At 38.4% G+C, this 22,605-nt stretch overlaps 1 protein-coding gene across 6 annotated transcripts in view; it reads left to right on the forward strand.

Moving 5' to 3' along the window:
* SPATA6L (spermatogenesis associated 6 like) overlaps nt 1–22,605 on the forward strand; it is a 53,577-nt gene that overhangs the window by 7,855 nt on the left and 23,117 nt on the right. For 3 of the 6 annotated variants that reach the window (XM_055121739.1, XM_055121851.1, XM_055121787.1), the window contains 5 exons: nt 51–99; nt 2,281–2,322; nt 15,325–15,449; nt 19,656–19,733; nt 22,106–22,321. In XM_055121739.1, coding sequence (XP_054977714.1) covers nt 51–99; nt 2,281–2,322; nt 15,325–15,449; nt 19,656–19,733; nt 22,106–22,321 — 510 coding nt within the window. Of the gene's footprint in view, nt 1–50; nt 100–1,666; nt 1,746–2,280; nt 2,323–14,831; nt 14,924–15,324; nt 15,450–19,655; nt 19,734–22,105; nt 22,322–22,605 lie in introns of those variants that run through there. The other 3 variants (XM_055121979.1, XM_055122032.1, XM_055121915.1) reach the window with 3 other exon arrangements.

The following is a 22,605-nucleotide window of genomic DNA, read 5'->3' on the forward strand; positions in this document are numbered from 1 at the left end:
TACTTACTTTCTGTATATTAATAACACTGAAAATTTATTTTCTCCTGCAGATATTTGAAAAGGCAATTGACCCTGGAACTGTAGTTGAAAATTTAGAAAGTAGGTACTTTCTAAAAGAATCCACTGTTCTGTGTTTATTATTCATTGAAACAGAAACTCTATTTTTTAGTTGTGATACTTCCATGTTTGAAGGTGTGTGTGTGTGTGTGTGTGTGTGTGTGTGTGTGTGTATGTGCTTACTGGGGATTGAAGCCTAGCCCTTTACAACTTCAAGGCATATGCTGTGTTGCTTAGTCACATCCTTCACCCAGATATTTCCATATTTGATTCATATTTGTACTTGGGGGACTAAAGCATATTTGTAACTTGAGCATTCATAAAATATTTTTAATTGTGTTACAGAACATTTTGTAGATATAGATGAGATTTTCTGGATGTGCATTTCTGATTATCATAATTTTTTTGTGTATTTACAGAGTTGTATAATCATTACCATAGTCAAATTTAATACCTTTTCATCACAACCAAAAAGAACACTATTCCCATTATATCTCATCCCTTCAAGCCCTAGGCAACTACTGACTAATATTTCTGTCTATTGATTTGCTTATTCTTGGATGTTTCATAAAAATGGAATTATATAGCCTTATGATCCATTGTGATGATATCTTAAGAAGCGGGAAGGTTAAATGTCTCTTACCTCTGTAAGAGTGCAGTTTTCTTCAAGTTTCTCTAAATCCTAAAGAAATTTAGCAGTAACTAGAAGAATCAGGACCATTTTAAAATTTCCGAATGTTGACTTCAGGTCTGGACTGATACTTTAAAAGAACATGAGAATAGGTCTTCTAGTGATTTATTTTCTCATTGATATTGAAAGCAAGTGTGAAGAATGTTTTTCCATTTCATCAGGCAAATTTATGTAGGTATTTGTAAAACATCCTGATAAACTTATTTGGTGAAAGAGTGAACATTTTCACTGAAGTTTCTTACATGGAATAGCAGAGGCCTTGGGGGCAGGCTGCTTTGGTTTAGCTACAGTTCATCAGTGTTAGCTGTATGACCTTGCTCTAGTTACTATGCTTTACTCCTGGAGACGTGGTGGTATCCTCATTCTTAAAAGTGAACCTAATCATTAAACTCGACTAAGAGGCATATGGAGAGAATTCACTGGATGTTAGCAATGTAGAGCATTTTGAAAGAAATGCTTAACTTTACTACTGACATGATGGTTGACAAGGCTCTGTTCCTTTTTGCCACTTGGAAAAACTAAAATGATAGACTATTTTGGCTTTAAAGTGCTTGGTGTTTAAGAATCCATCTTCATGCATTAATGTGTTTTATTTTTATTGTCTTGTGTCTTACTGAGATTTAATTGAGATGTCATATTCTGCAAGTTTAAGATGTACAATATGTTCACTTTGTACATTTATATTTTCCAAAATGATTCCTACCATGTGGTTGGTTAGCTGATGCCTTTATTACATCTAATATATACCATATTTTTAGTGATAAGAATGTTTAAGATCTACTCTATTAACTTTAACACATACATTAATATTATTAAATCAAGTTATCATAATTGTTTAAAAATGTTTTTAATTTAATTTGTTTTTGTTTTTGTTTTGGGGCCACACCCAGAAGTGCTCAGGCCTTACTCCAGGCTGCTCAGGGATCACTCCTGGTGGGGCTTGGAGGTCCATCTGAGTACCATTTTTTAAAGCAAAAAGTGTGTTGTTTAGTGATTTGTGAGTACATTTTGTTGTTGTTACTTGGGGGCCATACCCAAAAGTTCTGGGGAGATAGGTCTTGGGCCATATTCATGGTATTGGAATAAACCCAGTGATGCTTAGTACTGAAGGTGGGAGAGGGCAAGGTCATACCTAGTGGTGCTGGGTATAGTGGTTACCATTCGGACCACACCCAGCTATGGTTAGAAGTGTCACCAGGAATCTACCTGTCCCAGAAGTTTCAGGGATCATATCCAGAGACTCAGATATCCAAGGCATGATCTTTGCCAGTTGAGATACTTTCTAGGTCTTTTATGAGTATGCTTTTAAGAGAAAATATTGTACCACTTTTGTCATTACTTTTCAGAAGTTGAAATGCTATTTTTTTATAATTCAGTTACTCTCGCTCTAAGTTGCATATATAAATACCTGAGGTGGTGTGACAGTTACTATTGTGAAGAATATAAATATTATGTTTAGCAGTTTAAAACTTATAATTAATGAAAGATTGGTAATTTTCAAAAATATTAAAATCTAATGTTTTTCTTTTCAGGCTTCCTAGCCAGGTTTGAGTTAATTCAGCAAGCATCTCCAGGTAATGCAACAGTAAATGTGAATTAATTTATAAATTAGTGTTAAATTTAGGGGCCATGGTTTGGATCATACCCAGCAGTGCTCAGGGCTTACTCCTGGCTATGTGCACAGGGATCACTCCTGGCTGTGCTCAGGGGGCCATACCTGGTGCCCAGTATCAAACTGAGGTTGGCTGTATACAAAGCAAGTGCCCCAGCCTCTGTACTATCCTTCCTGCCCCTGTGCAGGTTAATTTAAAAAGAATTTTGCATCAAAAAATGGGGTGAGGAAGGCTAATATTTGAAAGTTGTGTCCTATATAACAGCCTCTGCTATGCCCCCTCTGCCTTTTAAAAAATTTTGTCCACCTTCAGAAGAATAACTGAATTTAATGACAGGCTATATGACTTCCATTTTCAAAACTTTAAATTGCCATCAGATAGTATTTTCCACCCTGGCTACACTTTTGTTTTCTGGGAGGGGGGCTCCCAAGTGGTGCTCAGAGAGATGGGGGACACTTTCAGTGATACTTGGACAACAGTGGAGGCTCAGTGCTCATGCTGGAGGATGAGGTGCTGTCATGGTACTGGGTAAGCTGGTGGTGCTGCAGGAGGGGGAGCCCTCTGAGGCTCCATCTGACATGCACAGGGATAGACCTGGGCCAAGACCAGGCAATCCTGGCTCAGTGCATTTCAAGGTTTTGTCTTTGACCATGTTCTAATTTAAGAAGTATGTCATGTTTGTAAATATTATAGGTTTTCTGAAGCCATCTTTTCTGTTAACTGTGCTGAAAACAGGGTTGACACCAAATCCACCTTGCTGTCTATACATGACCCATGAGGCTAAGAATGGTCTCTACATTATTTAAAAATGAGATTTATTTCCTAAAATATGACGTTTACTATTTCCAAGTCTCCTCTTTAGTTTCTTTAGTTTATTCAAAAGGTTGTACAACATCACCAGTAACTCTGGACATTTAAATTTTATGATTTTTTTATTAAGTTATTTATTTTATTGAATCACCATGTGGAAAGTTACAAAGTTCTCAGGCTTATGTCTCAATTATACAATACTCAAACACCCATCCCTTCACCAGTGCCCATATTCCACCACCAAAAACCTCAGTATACCTCCCACCCCCCACCCCCCTGCCTGCGTAACTGATAAATTTCACTTCATTTTCTCTTTACCTTGATTACATTCCATATTTCAACACAAAACTCACTATTGTTGTTGGAGTTTCCCCCCAAAAAAGACAGCCCTACTGCCAAGGAAGCATTTGATAATTAGTTTTCCATTGCTGAGAATGAAGAGATATGAAGTCCCGCTGTTCCAAGTACATAATTTTTTTTCTTTTTTTCACTTCCCGCACCACCAAGTTAGTACCTGCTTAATAGACCTCATAATATGGCAGACACCACGCCGCTTCTCCCTGAAAAGGGAAAAAAAAAAACGAGAAAGAAGGATATTTCCTCTCCTCGGCCAGCGTGGGGCTATGGCTTAGCTCACAGTCTAGAGACATGGCTGCCACTTTGATTACCTTCAATATTTCAACAAAAAACTCACTATTATTGTTTGGAGTTTCCCCCCAAAAGTCAAACCTGCTAAAAAGGAACCGTTTCATATTGCTGACAATTAAGAGATATTAGGTCCCAGCTGCGCGGTTTTGGATTTCTGTATAAAGTCCAGGGAAAATTCTGCCAGAAATTGCATCACTGCAAGCTTTTACTTCCCTTTTGTGGTGCTCATAAGATGGAAAATCCTGGAGAGAGAAACCCTATCCCCCTATTGCCACATGGGGCAGTGGCTCAGTTCACAGTCTAGAGACATTTCTGCGAGCTGCTGGTGTCCAAAGTAGTTCTGTTGGCCTCCAGGATCATGCTCGTGCAGCAGCGGAAAGGCCACAGATGTGTGGCCACTGCACTTAAATCTCGGTGGAGGGCCTCAATTTTATGATGTTTTTATTATTTCAGAAAACTCCACACTCATTAGCATTTACTATTTGTTCCTTCTCTTCTTAGTCCCTGGTCATCTATACCTATATATATATATATATATATATATATATATATATATATAGTTTTGTTTTTAGGCCACAGCTGAGGTGCTCAAGGCTTACTCTGGGCTCTCTCCTCAGGGAAGGCACTTAGCAGAACTCTGGGAACAGACGTGAGGAATTGAACCTGGGTCAGTCACTAGCAAGGCCAGTGCAGCCCTATCTGCTGTATTATTGCCCCAGCCCTCTTTTGTCTATATTAGATTTGCCTGTTCTAGACATTTTGTATCAAAAGACAACATATGGCCTGATGTGTATTTTCTTTCATGTGGCAGTGTCTTCGAGATTTGTTTTCCATGATGTGTCTGTAACTTCTTTTTCTTTTTTAAGGCAGACTTTTTAGTTTTTTCATAGTCTCCTAAGTGATGATCAGGTGACCTGGGTCTCACCTGTGGTACTTAGTCAACTAGACCTGTGGTTCAATGCCAGGGCTCACGGATGACATGCTGCTTGTTTCTTCTCGTGTTGAAAATTACCTTAGTCACTCCGTTGGTACTAGGGCCTTCCAGTGCTTAGGGGTCTTTGGGCATGCACCTGATGATATTCAGGGGACCATGTGGTACAGGGAATTAAGCTTGGGTTGTGCACATGCCTACCATGCACTATTCTACCTTCTGGTCCCTGAATGGAGAAATTTTTTTTTTTTTAAGAAAATTTTTTTTTCCCTTTTTCTTTTTTTTTTCCAATTTTTAAAAAAATCTTTAATGAAACACCATGAGATAGAATTACAGACTTACACACATTTGTGATTACATTTCAGTCATACATACAATGTCAAGTACCCATCCCTCCACCAGTGCCCATTCTCCACCACCGATGTTCTCAGTATCCCACCCACCACCCCCACCCCATTTCCTCCCTGCTTCTGTGGCAGGCACTTTCCCTTTTACTCTCTCTCTCTCCTTTTAAAAAGTCTTATGGTTTGCAATACAGGCAGTAAGTGGCCATCATGTTCAATCTATAGTCTTCTTTCAGCACACTTCTCCCATCCCAAGTGATCCCTCCAAACACCCTTTGCTTGGTGGTCCCTTCTTTATCTCAGCTGCATTTTCCCACAGCGTGTGAAGCCAGCTTCCAAGCTGTGGAGGAACCCTACTGACCCTTATCCCTACTATTCTTGGGTGTTAGTTTCCCATTATGTTATTTTATATTTCACAAATGAGTGCAGTCATTCCATGTCTGTCTTTCTCTTTCTGACTCATTTCACTTAACATGATACTCTTCATGTCGATCCATTTATATGCAAATTTCATGACTTCATCTTTCCTAACAGCTGCATAGTATTCCATTGTGTAGATGTACCAGAGTTTCTTTAACCAGTCATCTGTTCTCGGGCACTTGGGTTTTTTCCATATTCTGGCTATTGTAAATAGTGCTACAATAAACATACAAGTGCAGATATCATTTCTACTATACTTTTTTGCATCTCCAGGACATATTCTCAGAAGTGGTATTGCTGGGTCAAATGGGAGCTCAATTTCTAATTTTTTGAAAAACGTCCACATTGTTTTCCAAAAGGGCTGGACCAGTTGGCTGAATGGAGGATTTTTAATCAGTTGTGCTCAATTTACTGCATTATTTTAATATCTTATTGTGAACTTTCATTTTTCTTGAACACGTCTGGGTCACAAAAGGTGAGACTCGTGGAGGTGGCTGTGGGGGCCTTTAGTGAAGGACATGGTTGTAGGAGGAGGTGGAGTTGAGTGGATAGTAAGAGTCTGTCATTCTTTTTCTGCCTCATGGCTCATTGATGGAGGCAGATCCTGGAAACAAGAATGCCATTCTCGGGGAATCCAGACAAGGTTTATTCTTGTATATTTCATTGGTTTCTTAGGATGGTACATCAGAGACAATGGAAAATGCCTTACAATTGTTTTTCAGACTTTCATGGAATATTTTTAGTATAGAAGTGCTATACTGAAATCAGGGCATTGAATTTCTTTTGTTTTGTTTTGTTTTGGGGGACCACACACTACGATCCTCAGGGGCTTCTCTTGGCACTGCACTCAGGAATTAGTTCTTGCAGTGGTCAGGGGATATTGTGGGATGCCAGGGATTGAACTTGGGTTGGCTGCATGCAAGGCAAGCTCCCTACCTGCTGTACTATCTCTCTAGCCCCAGAATTTCTTTTTTTTTTTAACTTTTAAAATTTGATTCGATTTAATACTTAAACATAAATTACTGCTAATTGGCAAGTTATATTTTAGTGTACAATAAAATAGAAGGAATATTTAGTCTTACATAAATTTAAAAATCTTGCCCCATACTAAATATTTTCACTGTAAAAATTTAAATCGACAGAAAATTATGTAGATAAATTAGAAGATATGCTATTAATACCCCCAGCAACAATAACTATTAACAATTTGTGTGTCTTTATACCTTTAAAATGTGTTTAGGAGTGTTTAGTATAGCTTATGGTTTTTATATGGTTCAGCCGCCCCCAAATACAAACATATACTAAAATATCTCATTGATAGTAAATATTGATTGAATATATATATAATATATACACATATATAGCACCTTTATTTTTAAAATGTAGTGTCACTTAGGCTGCTGTATATTTTTCACATAACCAGAAATTTATCTGTGAGAGTTTGCAAGAGTAGTTCAAATGTGTGGCAATTAGAGAATACTGAAGCTAGGTGCATGGCTGCTGTTTTAACTCAGAAGTTAAGCAGATAGAAAATATTTTAGAAAAAATTTGTTTTCCTTTTGTCTAAAACCCTTTGATTTATTTGTAATTTCAATGGAGTTAAATAATTTTGCTCAGCTTCAGATTTGTGACAAATGGATCCATTGATTGGTGCACCATATGTTTGTTGAGGTTATTAGAAGAAGCCCAAGATGATGCCACTTACTAGTATCATGCTGGTGGCACCTGCCATAGAATGCTCCAAGTGAGCATCTTCATCTGTTTGTCTTTTCTTTGTGGGGAGGTGGGAGGGGGAGGTCTTCTCAGCAGTGTTTCAAGCCATCACAGCTACTCAGGTGGTGGTGAAATGACTGTCTAGTGCTGGAATAGAACCCAGGGCTCTGTGCCCGGCAGACATTCACTCCAGCCCTTTGAGTCACCTCCTTGGCCAATCTGCTGGTCCTTGATACCAGATCATTAAAAATAAATTATTGAAGTCTCATGCAGTTCTCAGTGTTCAGTTCTTTTAGTTTGTTTTGGAAGGAGGGCTCTGGGGATTCTCTACTCATGATTCTTGGTCAGCCAGTCTTGGGGTTCAGTGAGAAGGTCCAGGGAGGTTCTGCTCAGGCCCTGCAGTGTCAGGCCCACTCTGGTGATGCTGGGGGTGGGATATGGTGGGGTGGAATTCAGGTTTATACCTAGCAGTGGTTGTGGGACACATGTGGTGCTGGGAATCGAATGGGGGTGAGCTGTATGCAAAGTATGCAACTTATCTCCAGTACTATCTTTCTGGGCTCTAGGGATCAGTTCTTAACTAGCTTTGCATTTTGCTATTGATATTATTTAGTTAATTTTTTATTTTGGGTATTAGTTTAAAACACACTTATTTTAATAAAAAGATACATTGTGACCATCAAGTTAATGATGCAAGGAATGAGATTTGCATACTCAAAGAATGAATAGGTTTATATTTAATTTAGAAACAATGAGTACCTTTCTCCCACCCCCATTCTTCAGTACTGAAGTTGTAAAAAGGATAATGGACACAGGGGGGCAGCATGATTCTGTTTGACAGTGAGCTGGTGCTTGCTTTTTATTGGTCTCTTAAATAAAAACCTCTCTGGGTTAAGTCCTGCTTATTCAGTCCAGCTGTAAAATGTTATTTTTGTAGATACCCATTCCATGAATAAGAACTTGATTTTATCCTTGGAACACTGTGAATTAGGCATCAGCTAGGAAAGAAGTCCTGCCTCAGATGATCTGGTTTTGAATTTCTATTTGGCATCATGACAAGTGTCAGCTTTTTTTTTTGGTTTTTGGGTCACACCTGGCGATGCACAGGGGTTACTCCTGGCTCTGCACTCAGGAATTACTCCTGGCAGTGCTCAGGAGACCATATGGGATGCTAGGATTTGAACCCAGGTCGGCCGCATGCAAGGCAAACGCCCTACCCGCTGTGCTATCACTCCAGCCCCAAGTGTCAGCTTTTTGGGTGTCAGTTTTCTTACCTGTAAGGAGGAAATCAAATCGGACCTTGTATTAGGGAATGAACTGTCAATTTTGATCTTTTCTACTAATATTGACTATTTATTGAACCAGTATTAATTTTTCATAGTTTAATACATTTACAATGATATTTAGATTCTTCACTTGAAGTCTCATTTGTTTCCTTTCCTTTTATTTTATTTTTTAATATTTTGGGCCACATCCAAGTGTGTTCAGAGCTTTCTCTGGGCTCTGCACTCAGGGATCACTCCTGGCAGGGTTTGGGGGACCATCTGGGTGCCAGGACTCAGACGTAAGTTGGTCATATACAAGGCGAGTGTCCTATCCTCTGTACTATTACTCCAGCCCTCATTTGTTTTCCTTTTTGAGGAAACACTCGTCATTGGTGGTACTGGTGATGTTGCTGTAGGTACATCTTCCTGTTAAGAACACTGAATTTCAGACATTTCGCTGTGTAACTTGCTCAGCCTGTGCCTTTATTTATAACCTAGGCTCTTGCTCTCTCCTTAATGTACTGATATTTTCACAATGGTTGGAAATTTTTTTTTTGTAGAAAATGACAAAGCCAGAGAATATTGAGAGGCCTAACAGCTTTCTATTTCTGTATTTAATTTTACCCCTATGATTCCAAAGGTAGTGGAGAAGCTTGCCTCCAGTTTTCTAACCTCTTTTTTAAAAATCTTAATTCTTGTAAACATATAAAAAGTAATTTAGTAGCTATCATTTTGGATGTTGTGCCAAAAACTAGCCAAAAGCATGTGAGAGGCCAATGGAAAAAATCCCACTGTGGAGAACATCATCCTGGTGTCTGAGTAGGAACATATGAATGAAAATTAGAGACCAGAACAGTGTCTGCTGGTGGTGGGACCCTTGTCAGGCTGGAGCCACGGAGTCATCATTGTCAGTGACTGGTAATGTCAGGCACTGCATTCTAGCCTTTATATAGTCTTGTTATTTGTCCTCACAGTAGTCCGAGAGATAGGCACAATTATTTTCTTAATGGAACTTGATATCAAGAATTTAATATTGTTTTGAACTTATTTTGTTATTGATTGAGGTTTTGTGATTTACAAAACACAAATGATGGTATATAATATGTATATAATTCTAACACCACACCCATAACAAGTGGATCCATCTTCCTCCTCCACGAACTCTGAGACCTTCTTCCACCACCAACTCAGTTGCCTGGAACAGTTTTCCTATGTATTGCTTTTGGCCCTTTCTTGATGTTTGTTGTGTATTTTTAAAATCCCAGATATGAGAGAGATCTGACTCTATCCCTTTCCTTCTGACTGATTTCACTCAGCATGTTCTCTAGTTTCATCTATTTTGTAACACAGCTTGATTTTTGTCTTCCTGAGAGCTCCATTATTCCATTGTGTGTATATAACAAGAATTTACTGATCTGTTCATCTGTAGTTAGGCATTTTGGTAGTTTCCATATCTTGGCTATTGTGCTAAGTGTGGTGGTGAATGTAAGTGTGCATATGTTTTTTCAAATGAATGTTTTTGTGTTTTGAGGACAGATACCAAAAAGTGGAATCACTGGGTCATATGCAAGTTCTATTCCTACTTTTTGGAGAGATGGAGATCAGATTTGCTCAAGTTCATACAGGTGGTATTGGTGAAGCAAGGATTTGACCCTGGATCTGCCTGAACTTAGTAGAGTCTGAATTCTTAATCACTGCACTCCAGGCTTTAGTAGAAAAGTTGTATTTTGTTGCTGATGTAGTTGTTACAAATCTTTTCATTTTTTCCAGCTGCCCTTCTGATATCTTGGATGTGTGAAGTCTGTTTTGGCCAATAAAGTTGGGGAAGTCACACCCATTATAGGTTATATTTTTAAAAATAGTTATTACTTCCAGAGGTGCTGCAGGGGATCCTGGGGATCACTGCTGGTGATCCTTGGACCGGTGGTGAGGTTTGACTTTTTTGTGGTCAGCCAGGATCTGAGGCGCTCATAGTGGCTGTTGGGGGTCATGAGATGTGGAGGATTAAACTCAGTAGCTCATATGTGCTAGGTGTGAGTTCAGCGCTTGTGAATGAGAGTTGATGAATAAGGAGGCTTGGAGGAGAGTAGTAAATAAATTAGAAGATGGATCTTAGCATCCCACCCTCCTTTTCACCTCCCTCTCCACCTTCCTTTTCATCATAATTTAGAATCACACATTTATTTATTTTTGGATTTTTGGCCATACCAGAAGTGCTCAGGGCTTATTCCTGGTACTGCACAGGGATCATTCCTCGTGGGCTTGGGGGTCTATGTCAGGTGCTGGAGATCAAACCCAGGTTAGCTGCATGCAAGGCAAACACCCTATCCACTATACTATCTCTCTGACCCCCATGAATTACACATTTATCTGATTGTGCAGCTTGTGTAGCAGTCTACTTGTGGTCTGTGCCTTATAGGAGGATAGGCATTGTATCCTTTCTATTCAATAATGTTTACAGTGCATACAACCCCTGCAGGTACATCTTAGTACATGTTTCTTAGATGTACTAATGAAAAAATTATTGAAAGTGAATTCATGGCAAAAGTTGAAAAGCATTTTCAAAAAATTTAAACCATTTTTTTTCACAGTTGTGGAAACTAAGTCTTGAAGGGAGTAACTAATGGTTATTGAGTGTCAAATGTAGGAGGGCTCTGAGGTTCTCCCATTTTAATTTCCCTGTTTAACTGGGAAGCATTGGCAGGTATCTATTTAGTAGCAGGCATCATTCCACAGATTTGGGGGCAGATGTAGGATACTTACCTTGCCACTCTTTTTTTTTTTTTTTTTTGGCTTTTTGAGTCACACCTGGCTATGCTCAGAGGTTACTCCTGGCTCTGCACTGAGGAATTACTCCTGGCGGTGCTCGGGGGACCATATGGGATGCTGGGAATCGAACCCGGGTTGGCTGCATGCAAGGCAAATGCCGTACCATATGTGCTATTGCTGCAGCCCCTGCCTTGCCACTCTTTTCTGAATAACATGAAACTCAATATTGCGGGGCAGGGAGTGGGGTGTCTCTCCCAGAGAAAAGTCCTACCAGAGATAAGTGGCTGTGCAGACCTAAAAATTTAATACTCAGGCCCATCAATGTACTACTATTTGTACCTGGCCATGCTGTGGGCCACAGGGACAGTGTTAGGGACCATGGGCATTGCATTTAGGACCTCTACACACAAGGCATGTGCTCCAGCCCTTGAACTATCATCCTGAAATTCATTTTGAAGATGTCTGTCTTAGTGATATCTCATGACATACCCCTCTTTTCAAGTGATATTGTCTTGGATCCGGCCCAGTACTGGTTAAACTACTTGAGCTTACACCTTTGTAGGGAAAGCATGGACAGAAATTTGATAATGAGGAGAATAGACAAAGTCACTATTTTCATGGAGCAATGATGGGAGTAGGTAAATAATTGCATCAATAAAATCATTTTATGATAACTTTTATTGAATATAAAACATGAGCTATGATAGCAAGTGGCAGTATACCCTTAGGTTGTGCACCTGATGAAATTACATGTAAACCAAGGACTTTCATTCCATAGGAATCCTAGATTTTATTATAATATCAGATGAAAAGTCTATCAAAAGATTTTGAGCAGGCAAAAGACATAGTCCAGTGCATTTGTCACATCATCCTGTGTGAAGAACAGAAACAATGAGAACTGGGAGTCCATGAGGACAGTAATCCAGGGCAGAGTAGGGGGCTCAGACCATGAGGTAGCTGTAAAAATGAAGCAATAGGGCCAGATTATAGATTTTTAGAGTCTGTAGGACTTCCTAATGGGATTGATAAAAGGAATGAAAGAATGGAATTAAGGATTCAGCCTAATTTTTCCCCATAATTCATTTGTTTTTAAGAATAATGTATAATTTTTGTGTAATACTGCTTCATTTTATTAGCCAATGCATACTTCGAAAGTATACCTAACATGGCTTTAACATTATACTATGAATTATGGCTACAAAAATCAAATTTACGTATAGAAGAATAATATTTAAAATTAAAACTAGTTTGAACTATTTTGTTATTCATTTCATTGGAACCATTTTCATTGTTATTAGTTAGCTTATTTCTGTCATACTCATGAGAACGGTGTCTATTCTTGGTGAAACGTACAGAGGAAAAATAGTAATTATTTGACTGGTGCAGTTGGTAGCACTTTCTCTGATGGGAAAACAGGGGAAATTTTATTTATGAAAAATATCAAGAGTTTTAATTTGGACTTGCTATATTGGATATCTTATAAGATATTTAAGGTAAAACTTGAAAGATGATTAGGATATAAATAGAAAGGGGAGGAAGACAGGATATTTTGGAAGGAACCACATATGTGGAGGAATACATTTCCCAGGAAAAAACGACATATCACCAGTTCATTGTGGCTGGAGTGTGTCTGAGACGGGAAGCAATGAAAGAAATTATATTATTATGAAAAATATAGAAATCTTTTGTTTGAATTTTGATTTTTGGAGGGGCACACTCCTGGCTCTGCACTCAGGAATCGCTCCTGGTAGTGTTCTGGAGACCATGTGGGATGCTGGGGATTGAACCCGGATTCGCTGTGTGCAAGGCAAGTGCTCTATCCACTATACAATCTTTCTAGACCCATTATTTGCATTTTGATTCTTATTAAAATAACCCAAATATAGTGGAATAAGTAGAAATTAATTCATCATATTATTTGATGTAAGGGCAATTATTTTTATACAGTCATGTGTATTTTCAATAGGCTACCAGGGCTATACCCTATGGTGTCCAGGGACTATAGAATATGTCCAGGGATCAAATGTGGGGCCTTGCAAATACAAAGCATCTACTTTACCCCTTTGAGCTATCACCCGATCTTCCTCGATTATTTAAGTCTGAGTTTTTGAGTTATGCCACTTTGCTTTTACCAAAGACTCATATAAGTACCTTGGCACTGAACTGAGAATTGTGGGGAGTGGACTGTGGACCCCCGAGGCATGCTTAGAAGGATTTCCCCCCCCCAAAAAAACAAAATAGTTTTTTTGCTAACCCCAAAAATTTTGCTTTGGGGATGACTAAGGGTCACCATACTTGGTTGGAAAATGTGTTGGTGTTCACATACTTGATTGTGGTCCTCATTGGGGTCACACACTTGGTTGTGATGCACAAGAGATTGCACAATTTTGTTGTGGCTCACCAGTGACCTTGCTGCCAGCATGTGGGGTGGTGCCAGTGATGAAAAGCAGGTCCCCATGCCTACAAGGCAGGTACTGTACTGATGCCCTGTCCCTGAGCCAGGTTAGTGTTGTAATTGATTCCATTGTAGTAGCCATGCTAGAGACAGTGGGTGCCGTGAGCAACAGATTGGTATTCCCAAGCTCTTTCCCTGGGTACTACCTTACATAGGCTATGATACATCACATCATTTCTACTTTTACTATATGTTAGTGTTGTTTTACGTTTTATACATTATTTTGGCATGATTTGGTAAATTTTTGGGGGCGAGGGCATTGGGAATACAGAAAACACCTCCATATAAATGAATGGCAATTAATTATTCCCTTTAGGCAATTGAATAGGCACACACAGCTTTTAGATAACAGGAGAAGCCTGTATTTAGATCTGATATGATTTTTAAAATGCCAAAACAAAACAGAGTAGAAACTTCCTTGGTTTACATAGTGCCAGCATTCCTGAAAATTCAGACCATTAAAAAATTTTTGCACTGTAGTCTTTTGTGTTTGCTTATCTGAGCCCTAATGATAACAAAAACAATTTCTTTCCTGAAAGAAAGACAGGTGGCCTGATAGCAAGTCATGAAGGACTTCACTGAACATTATAGAACAGACCAGCACATGTGTTTCCTGCTTATAAAATGTCCCTAGAAATTTTGGGAGTATTCCTGGGCTTTGTACCAGCGCTGGTGAGAAAAATAGCCCTGGATACTCTCTGGGTCATCAGGATACTGACATTTCTGCCTCACAGAACATGTGGAACCCCATTCTACTACTTTTTGTAAACAGAGTATTTCCACCTTGTTCCTATTTTGTTTGTTTTTGGGGAGTCCTTCTAAGCATGCCTGGGGGTCCACAGTCCACTCCCCACAATTCTGTTTAGTGCCAGGGTCCAAGGACGTGGTGCTACTCAGGCTCTTCGGTGTTGGGGGCCACTAGGATCACTTTGGCAGTGCTTTGTGGCTTCCTGGGCCATATCTGAGTGATGCTTGGGAGAGGATGTGGTACTGGAAATTGAACCTTGGTTGGGCACATGCAAGGCATGCACCTTAATCTCTATCTCCCTGGATCCTATTTTAAACTGTTTTTTCTTTGTTTGTTTGTTTGTTTTTTTTGGGGGGGGCACAATCAGCTGTGTGCTCAGGGCTCACACCTGGGAGTAGGGCGGTGCTCAGGAGACCACATGTGGTACTGAGGATTGAACCCAACTTAGTCTCATGCAAGGTAAGAACCCTCCCTGCTGTACTGTATCTCTGGCACCCAGCTTCTGCCTTGTTCCTATGTTATCCATAGGGTTTTCCCCAAATTATGTCCTTCAAAAAAGTCTGTGCAAGGAAAGAATGGCTGTTAGACTTTCCCATTTATTCTGTCTTATGAAGCTGTTCTTTAGAAGTCTTTTTTCCCCTCTGTTATGATTAATGAAGTCTTTAAAAAATTATTCTGGAAATGAAAAGGAGTAGAAGATATCTGCCTCCTGAAGAACAGGTGCTCCGGTCAAAATACCAGTTTTTCTTCGAGTTCCATTTCTGTTGTCACTTGTCTAAGTCTTGATTAAACTCAGGGCTGTTTAGGTACATCATTTTTAGAGTGTACATCTACTTATGCCTTTTTTTCTTTCTCCCCAGCATGGGAAGAATTGGCCTACTATGAAGAAAACACCCGGGATTTTCTTTTTCCGGAACCCAAACTGACTTCTTCACCCTCTGGGTTGCAGAGAGAAGTGCTCATGAGGACAGCTGTAGGGTTCCCAGTAAGTGCTCGGTGCCCAGTGGGACTTCTCTAGAGAGAAATTCTTGGGTCCTAAACATTATAATGTCATACAGTTTGTTATTAGACATCTTTTTTTGGTTAGTCCCACTGTTGTTCTGCTTAGCAGACTTTCTAGATGCCTCCTTCAGATACCAGTGATGACTGATTTCTACAACTGATTTGAGAGGCGGGAGTTTTCTTCAGTCTGTACACTGTCAAATAGTCATAAAAGCTGCTTTTTGTCACCTACTATGGATTATATAACTTGGCCTTGATTTATTTAATTATAGCTATTATTTTAGTAGAAACAACAGTGAAATTGAGTAGTCATAGATAATGTTCTCTGCCACTTACATTGTGCTTTCAGTTTTTCAGACATACTATCTTCATCCCCCCCACCCCCAACTCTTCTTAGATTAGCCAGAGTAAATATTTTTTTTCTAGCCAGAGTAAATATCATGGTCTCCATTTACTGGTGGAAAAACTAACAGATTCACAGACTGATATTGTTGAAGGATATTAAAAGGCATGACAATTGTTCAGTTGATGATCTGTTTTGTGGGTGGTATCGCAATATTAATCTTAACATTTTATGATGATTTCATTTCTTCTGAGGCGACTGTATTGGGCTACCATAACCTGGCAGTACTCAGGGGCTGTTACTGGCTCTGGGCTCATGAGTGACCCCTGGCAGTGCTCAGGAGACTGTATTTGGTACCATGATTGAAGTAGGGTCAGCAGCATACAAGGCAAGTGTCTTAGCCATTTATACTCTCTCTGGCCATGTGATGATATACAACTCACAGTGACTCTGACAGTTTTTCTGTTTATTCATCTGGGTAATTTCTATTTTCCTTATTTATAAGTGGAGGTGATATATAAGTGTACAAAGCTGTGTTGATCATGGTTTTAGGTGTATAATTTCTCACCTTGCTAAATGCATGTAACATACCATGTTCACCACTGATGCCAACCATCACCCATCAACCAGCTGCATGCAAGGTAAACCCCTGACCCACTATACTATCAGCCAGCCTCTGATAACTTCTATTTAAATATTCTTTTATGAAAAGTATAAGTAGAGCTAAACTTTTTTATTACTGTCCCTCATTATTATTATTATTATTATTATTATTATTATTATTTAATAAAATACAGTTTCTCCACTTCACTGAGAGCTCATGCAGAATATATAATGTGTGGTGTAGAATTCCTATTAGTATATTTATGATGACACATAGCAATGTTTCAAACAGCAAATGTAGATTTAAAATTGTTTTAATCAGAATTGCCAATGGCATAACTTTAAGACCTCCACCATCCTTAAGGGTTTGGTGGATATCACTGATACCATTTTTTTCCTATCAAAGATATTCTTCTTATACATCATTTATATTCATGGTATTTGATAAGATATTGACATTTGAGTTTAAAGAATATTGTTCTACAGAAACTAAAAAGGAAGAAAAATTAAGAATTGGTGGTGGTTGGGGGGTTATTATGCTCTTATTTACCTCAATAAAATAAAATTTAAAGAAAGAATTGTGGGGGTTACTTTTGGTTTGCCTGAGATTACGATTATAGAAGAGTTATCTATAAACATTGGCTGGTCTCTAGCTAAGTGTGAAGGCAAGGAAGAAATAAACTTTTTAATCTTGTACAATTGTTGTCTCTGTTTAACTTTATAGTTAAGAGTAGGAAGAGGAACCTATAGGAATTTGTGTTTAAAATTATTCATAAATGCAGGCAATTATGAAACGTGGCTTAAAATCAAGGAAATATCCTCATGTACTAGAAGTAAAGTAGTGATTCCTATATTGAATTTAATTAAACTACTTTAAGCAGTTTGTAAAGAATTCTTTTTAAATATTCTTTAAAGCAAAATAAAACCTGGGGCTGAAGAGATATTACAATAGTCACAGAGCTTGCCTTGCATGAAGCCCAACCTAGATTGAATCCCTGGCACTCAGATGGTTCTCCCAAACACTGCCAGGAGTGACTTTCAGTGCAGAGCCAGCAGTAGCCTTGAGCACTAAGGTTTATGGGCTTCTTAACTGCCTGGATTTGTACAGTCAAATAATCTGGTAAGGGGAGGTGATGCTTAATCTAGACTGTTCAAGGGCATGGCCTCCACGAACTCACTTCCTGGTATCAAGATTGCCCACAATAAGAGAGCTTAGGGGGACAATCAACAGAACAATTGGTGGAATCACAAAGTTTAACATGTGTGACAACCTCTGTCCTCATGGTCTTGAACCACAGACATATGCAACCTTCTCTATTCGCTGTAGGGAGGCAGTATAGATGCTTGATTGAAAGCATAAGAAAATATAGTTCACATTTTAGAAACATGTCCCTATGTACATGCTAAATACTACATATATAATACCATATTTAACCTTATACTAAGCCTATACAGGAAAGTACTTTTATCAGTTCTATATTACAGGTGATTCTAAGGCTGTGTTTCTCAACCTTTTGCTAACTATGGCTCCCTTCCATCTTGTTTCCTTTATTTTTTGGGTTAGGGCAGGAGCACCCAGCAATGCTAAAGGGTTGCTCCTGGCTCTGTTCTCAGGAATTATTCCTGGCAGTGCTGGAGAGATCATATGGGATCAAACCTGGGTTGGCCACAGTGTTCTACCCACTGTACTATATCTTTGGCCCTCCAACTTTGTTTCCTTTCTGTGACTGTCTTATGCTTAGTCTTATGCTGTACCCCTTTAATCTTATGCTGTGGCCCCTCGTTTACCGTATTTTTACTTGTGTTCCTTTGAAATATCCTGGGAACCCACAGGAAGGCCATCTGACCCCTGATTAAGAAACGCTGCTCTGAGGTACATAGGAATTACATAATTTACCAAAGTGACACAGTTATTGAATGACAAAACTGGGATTAGATCCAAGCTATCTGAGTCAGCACTTAACAGTTATACATGCAGCAAAAAATTGAGTCAATTTAATAATTAGATACATTTTTTGAGAAGAGTCAGCATAAAGATTTATTATTGTATTGGCCTTATTATTGTATTGCAGTAATAAAACTTGAAACTCAAATGTAATGCTGAGTTGGGGAGAGATAGCAATAATTCTTAACAGAGCATGATATAGGATAGTACAGGGGTGAGAAAGGTAAGGAATAGTCAGGGACTTTGAGATGGACTGGGAGATGAGCATCGAAGGATGGAGATGCCAAAGTGATGAAAAGCAGCATTATTTCTAAGAGAATCCTCAGGGTTGGTCATATGGATGAGGCGTTCCCTAGTGTCAACATTACAGCATCTTCAGTTTTAACTTTCTAACGCTGTTCCTAAAATTTAGGAAGTAAAGTTAGGACTGCTAGATTACAAAAGTCCTGAATAAACATTAGATAAAACTCTAGGGATTAAAAAAAAATACCAGCTACAGAGAAGGCTTCAAAGGTCCCTACTTGTGCAGGGCTAGATACCTGCAGTATCCATTACTGCAGTGAAAACAATCTGTTCCTGAAGACAAAAGATTTAAGGAGAGAATAGTTTGGCAGGAGCAACTAGGAAGGTGGCATGATAGGCAACTTAAACCACAAAGGGACCCAGCCTCCAGATTCCACTGTTCTGCCTTATCCCTCTGCTCCTGTATGACCCCCGCCAGATAAATTTATTGATAAGAAATATAATCATTCAAAAACAAATGGGTAGGGAAGAAGAATCTTTGTTGATTCTTCCATATGATCAAATTCATTGTGTGCCCCAATATTTTTGTTTTATTGGGGGGGGCATAACCAGCTATTCTTAGGACTTATTCTTGGAAGGCTTGGGAGACAATAAAGGGTGCCAGGCATCAAATCAAGTTCAGCTGCAAGCAAGGCAAGCACTTTACCTGAGTGAAACAGCCTGGTGCAGAGTTCGGTGGCATGGCTATGTAGAGAATACATTTCAATGAGATCATGCAATGTTTGTCTTTTTGTGACTGACTTATTTTACTTAGCATAATGTCCTCCAGGGTCTTCTGTATAATCACATATGCAAGATTTTTATATTTTAAAAGGATGAATACTATTCAATTCCATTGAATATATATTTATTATATATACTTTTTAGTATAATGTATTGGATGATACCAACCACAGAAAGAGCAATTAGGTTCTTGATTAAAGTTAGCATGAAATCTACAAAGAATCTATTTCTAGTAATTTTATTTCCTTCTTTTATGCTGTTTTGTTTTTTAGGGTATTGCTCCCAAATTAGAATTTTGTACAAGGACAGCCATCAGAGGATGTGTGTTTTTGGACAGAAACAGATTTTTTGTAAGTATGACAAAAAATCCAGTGATAAAATTATCAACTTATTTCCACAAAATTAAACAACTTTATCTAAAACTTGTTTTATCAAGTGTTTTTAATATTGTTGTTTGTTTGTTTGTGCCACACCCCGTGGTTCTCAGGGCTTACTCCTAGCTCTGTACTCAGGTAGCACTCCTGACAGGTTTGGGGGACCATATGGTATGCCTGGGGATCAAAATTGGTCTTGGCCTTGTACAAGGCAAAAACCATACCCACTGTGCTATCTGGCCCTGCTTCACCAAGTTTAGATACAACTGGGTCAATAGAAACCTAGAGACTCAACACTTGGTTTGAATCTGTATCCAAACTAGTTGTTCAGTTGATCACAGTGGTGTGCGTTTGTCCGTCATGGTAGAGTTCATGGAATAGAATGATCCAGAAGTTAGGATCATAGGTTCAACATATAAACATGTTAACTTCTTGTTGTGGTTCTCTGGCTTTTACTCTTGACTTTATGGACACGTGTTTGCTTCTTTCCTTTGCTGAGGCTAAAACTCAAGACTTGTATTTTGGGGGGAAGGGGATGGGCATAACTGGTTAAGGGCCCTGGCTGGTCTCTGGGGACCTACTGGAGTGCCAGGGATAGAACTCAGGTTGTCAGAGTGCAAGGCAAATGCCCTACCTGCTGTATTATATTTATAGCCTTTTAGAGTTGTATTTGTGGGCCATTTTTTTATTTGCATCCATTAGCTTTTCCTTGATTTTATTCTCTTGTTCAGTCCTGATTTTACGTTTGCCCTGATTGTTTTGTTTTACTGATTGTCCATAATTTTGTAATCTTTCTAGATTATGGAGAACAAATGGGTGTAATTTGTAAATTTTCTTCAAATACATTGCTTGCTGTTCTAAATCTTACCTGGGGTTATAGATAATATTTTGGAAATGAGGGCTATAATAAGTAAATAGTAAATGAGAAGGATCATCAATCTGTACAAATATGTCAACCCTAACATTATTATTAATAATTCTAAAAGAGAAAATTTTGCATGATATCACTTGTAATAATAAAGTTATTTGTTTTAAGGGAAGCATTGGCTGCTTTTTAATATATTATTTACCCACCATCTTATTTAATTGGTTTGATATTTGAGTATGATTATTTTTAGTCGTATCTTTTTCTTTTATTTCACCATTTTAATATAAAAATAACAGTTTTTATTACTTTTCCTTTTTTAAATTCAGTCACCATGAGATACAGTTAAAAATTGTTCAGATAAGATTTCATTCATACAATGTTCCAACATGTAAACTTTTATAATCAGTGTTACTTTTCCTTTAAAAAAAAAAGGTACCAGGGATCTAACCCATGACCTCAGACATATACCACATGTTTACCACTGAACCATGTCCTGACTTGTTTTTTTCTTATGAAAAAAATAAGTGGATCAACATAGAAAGTATCACGCTAAGTGAAATGAATCAGAAGGAGAGAGACAGACATAGAAAGATTGCACTCATCTGTGGAATATAAAATAACAGAATAGGAGACTAACACCCAAGAATAGTAGAGATAAGTACCAGGAGGTTTGCTCCAAGGCTTGGAAGCTGGCCTCACATGCTGGAGGAAGGGACAGCTCTGACAGAGAATGGAACATCAAGTAAAGTGTGGTTTGAGGACCCGCATGGGATAGGAGATGCGCGCTGAAAGTAGACTATAGACCAAACATGATGGCCACTCATTGCCTCTATTTCAAACCACAACACCCAAAAGGGGAGAGAGAACAAAAGGGAATGCCCTGCCACAGAGGTGGGGTAGGGTGAGGGGGATGGGGTAGGATGGGGTGGGATGGTGGGAGGGATACTGGGAACATTGGTGGAGGAGAATGGGCACTGGTGGAGGGATGTAAACAAAATGCAAATACGAAAGTTCATAAGTTTGTAACTGTACCTCATGGTGATTCACTAATAAAAATTAAAAAAAAAGAAAAATATTATCTCTTTTCAAAAAATTAGAAAATGCAAATAAGCAAATAAAGATAAAATAAAAATGAAAATCTTTTTATCTAGATATGAAATTGATTGAATTTTTGAGTATACATCTTCACATATATTGTTTCAAAAGATTGGGAATATTCTACTATGACTATTATTTTGCACTCCTTTCCAACTTTCTCCTAATACAAATAAATCTGCTTTTAATTGAAATTATATCAGCGAGTTATAATAATATTGGTATTAAGATGAACTGAAGAAAAATTAGAGAAATTTCCTCCCTTAATTTAAGTTTTGTAAATCTTTATATTCTGTCGACTGTAATTAATTATTCATCTAGTCATATTCTGATCAAATTTCCATCTCAGAATTTTAAACTAAAATTATTTCTTTGTTGATTCCAGGAGCAAAGATATAAATCACAAATACCTTTATCATCATATGGACCAAAGTTTCCCTTAAGTAAAAAGAAGACAAAGCGAAATAGTAACCTTGACACACTGCTGGACTATACGCAGTCTCGGACACCCTCTCCATTTTCTACCAGGCGTTTCTTCCAGGACCGGCCACCTCATTTCAAAGGCCCAAAAGAAAGCAAACCTCCATTTGTAGTTAGACACGTGAGCCTAAAGTTATTTTTTTAGGGTTCGTGGAATGGTGAGGGTGTAATATGGGTAGATGGAGCATAAAGCAAATGAGTAATAATAAATAGGGAATTTATATAGAGTGTTAACTCATTAAATTGGGTTCATTTTCTAGAATCATTGTTAGGAAATGCTTACAAAAATATCACATATAAAGGTTTTATCAATAAATGTCAGTCATTACTATGTTTAATTTTTGAAAGTTTTTAATAAAGAATAATGTCTGCATATGATAGCACACCACAGTTGGGAAGAATCCG

Source organism: Sorex araneus, chromosome 1 (assembly GCF_027595985.1).
Source record: "Sorex araneus isolate mSorAra2 chromosome 1, mSorAra2.pri, whole genome shotgun sequence".
In the NCBI taxonomy this organism is placed as follows: Eukaryota; Metazoa; Chordata; class Mammalia; order Eulipotyphla; family Soricidae; genus Sorex; species Sorex araneus.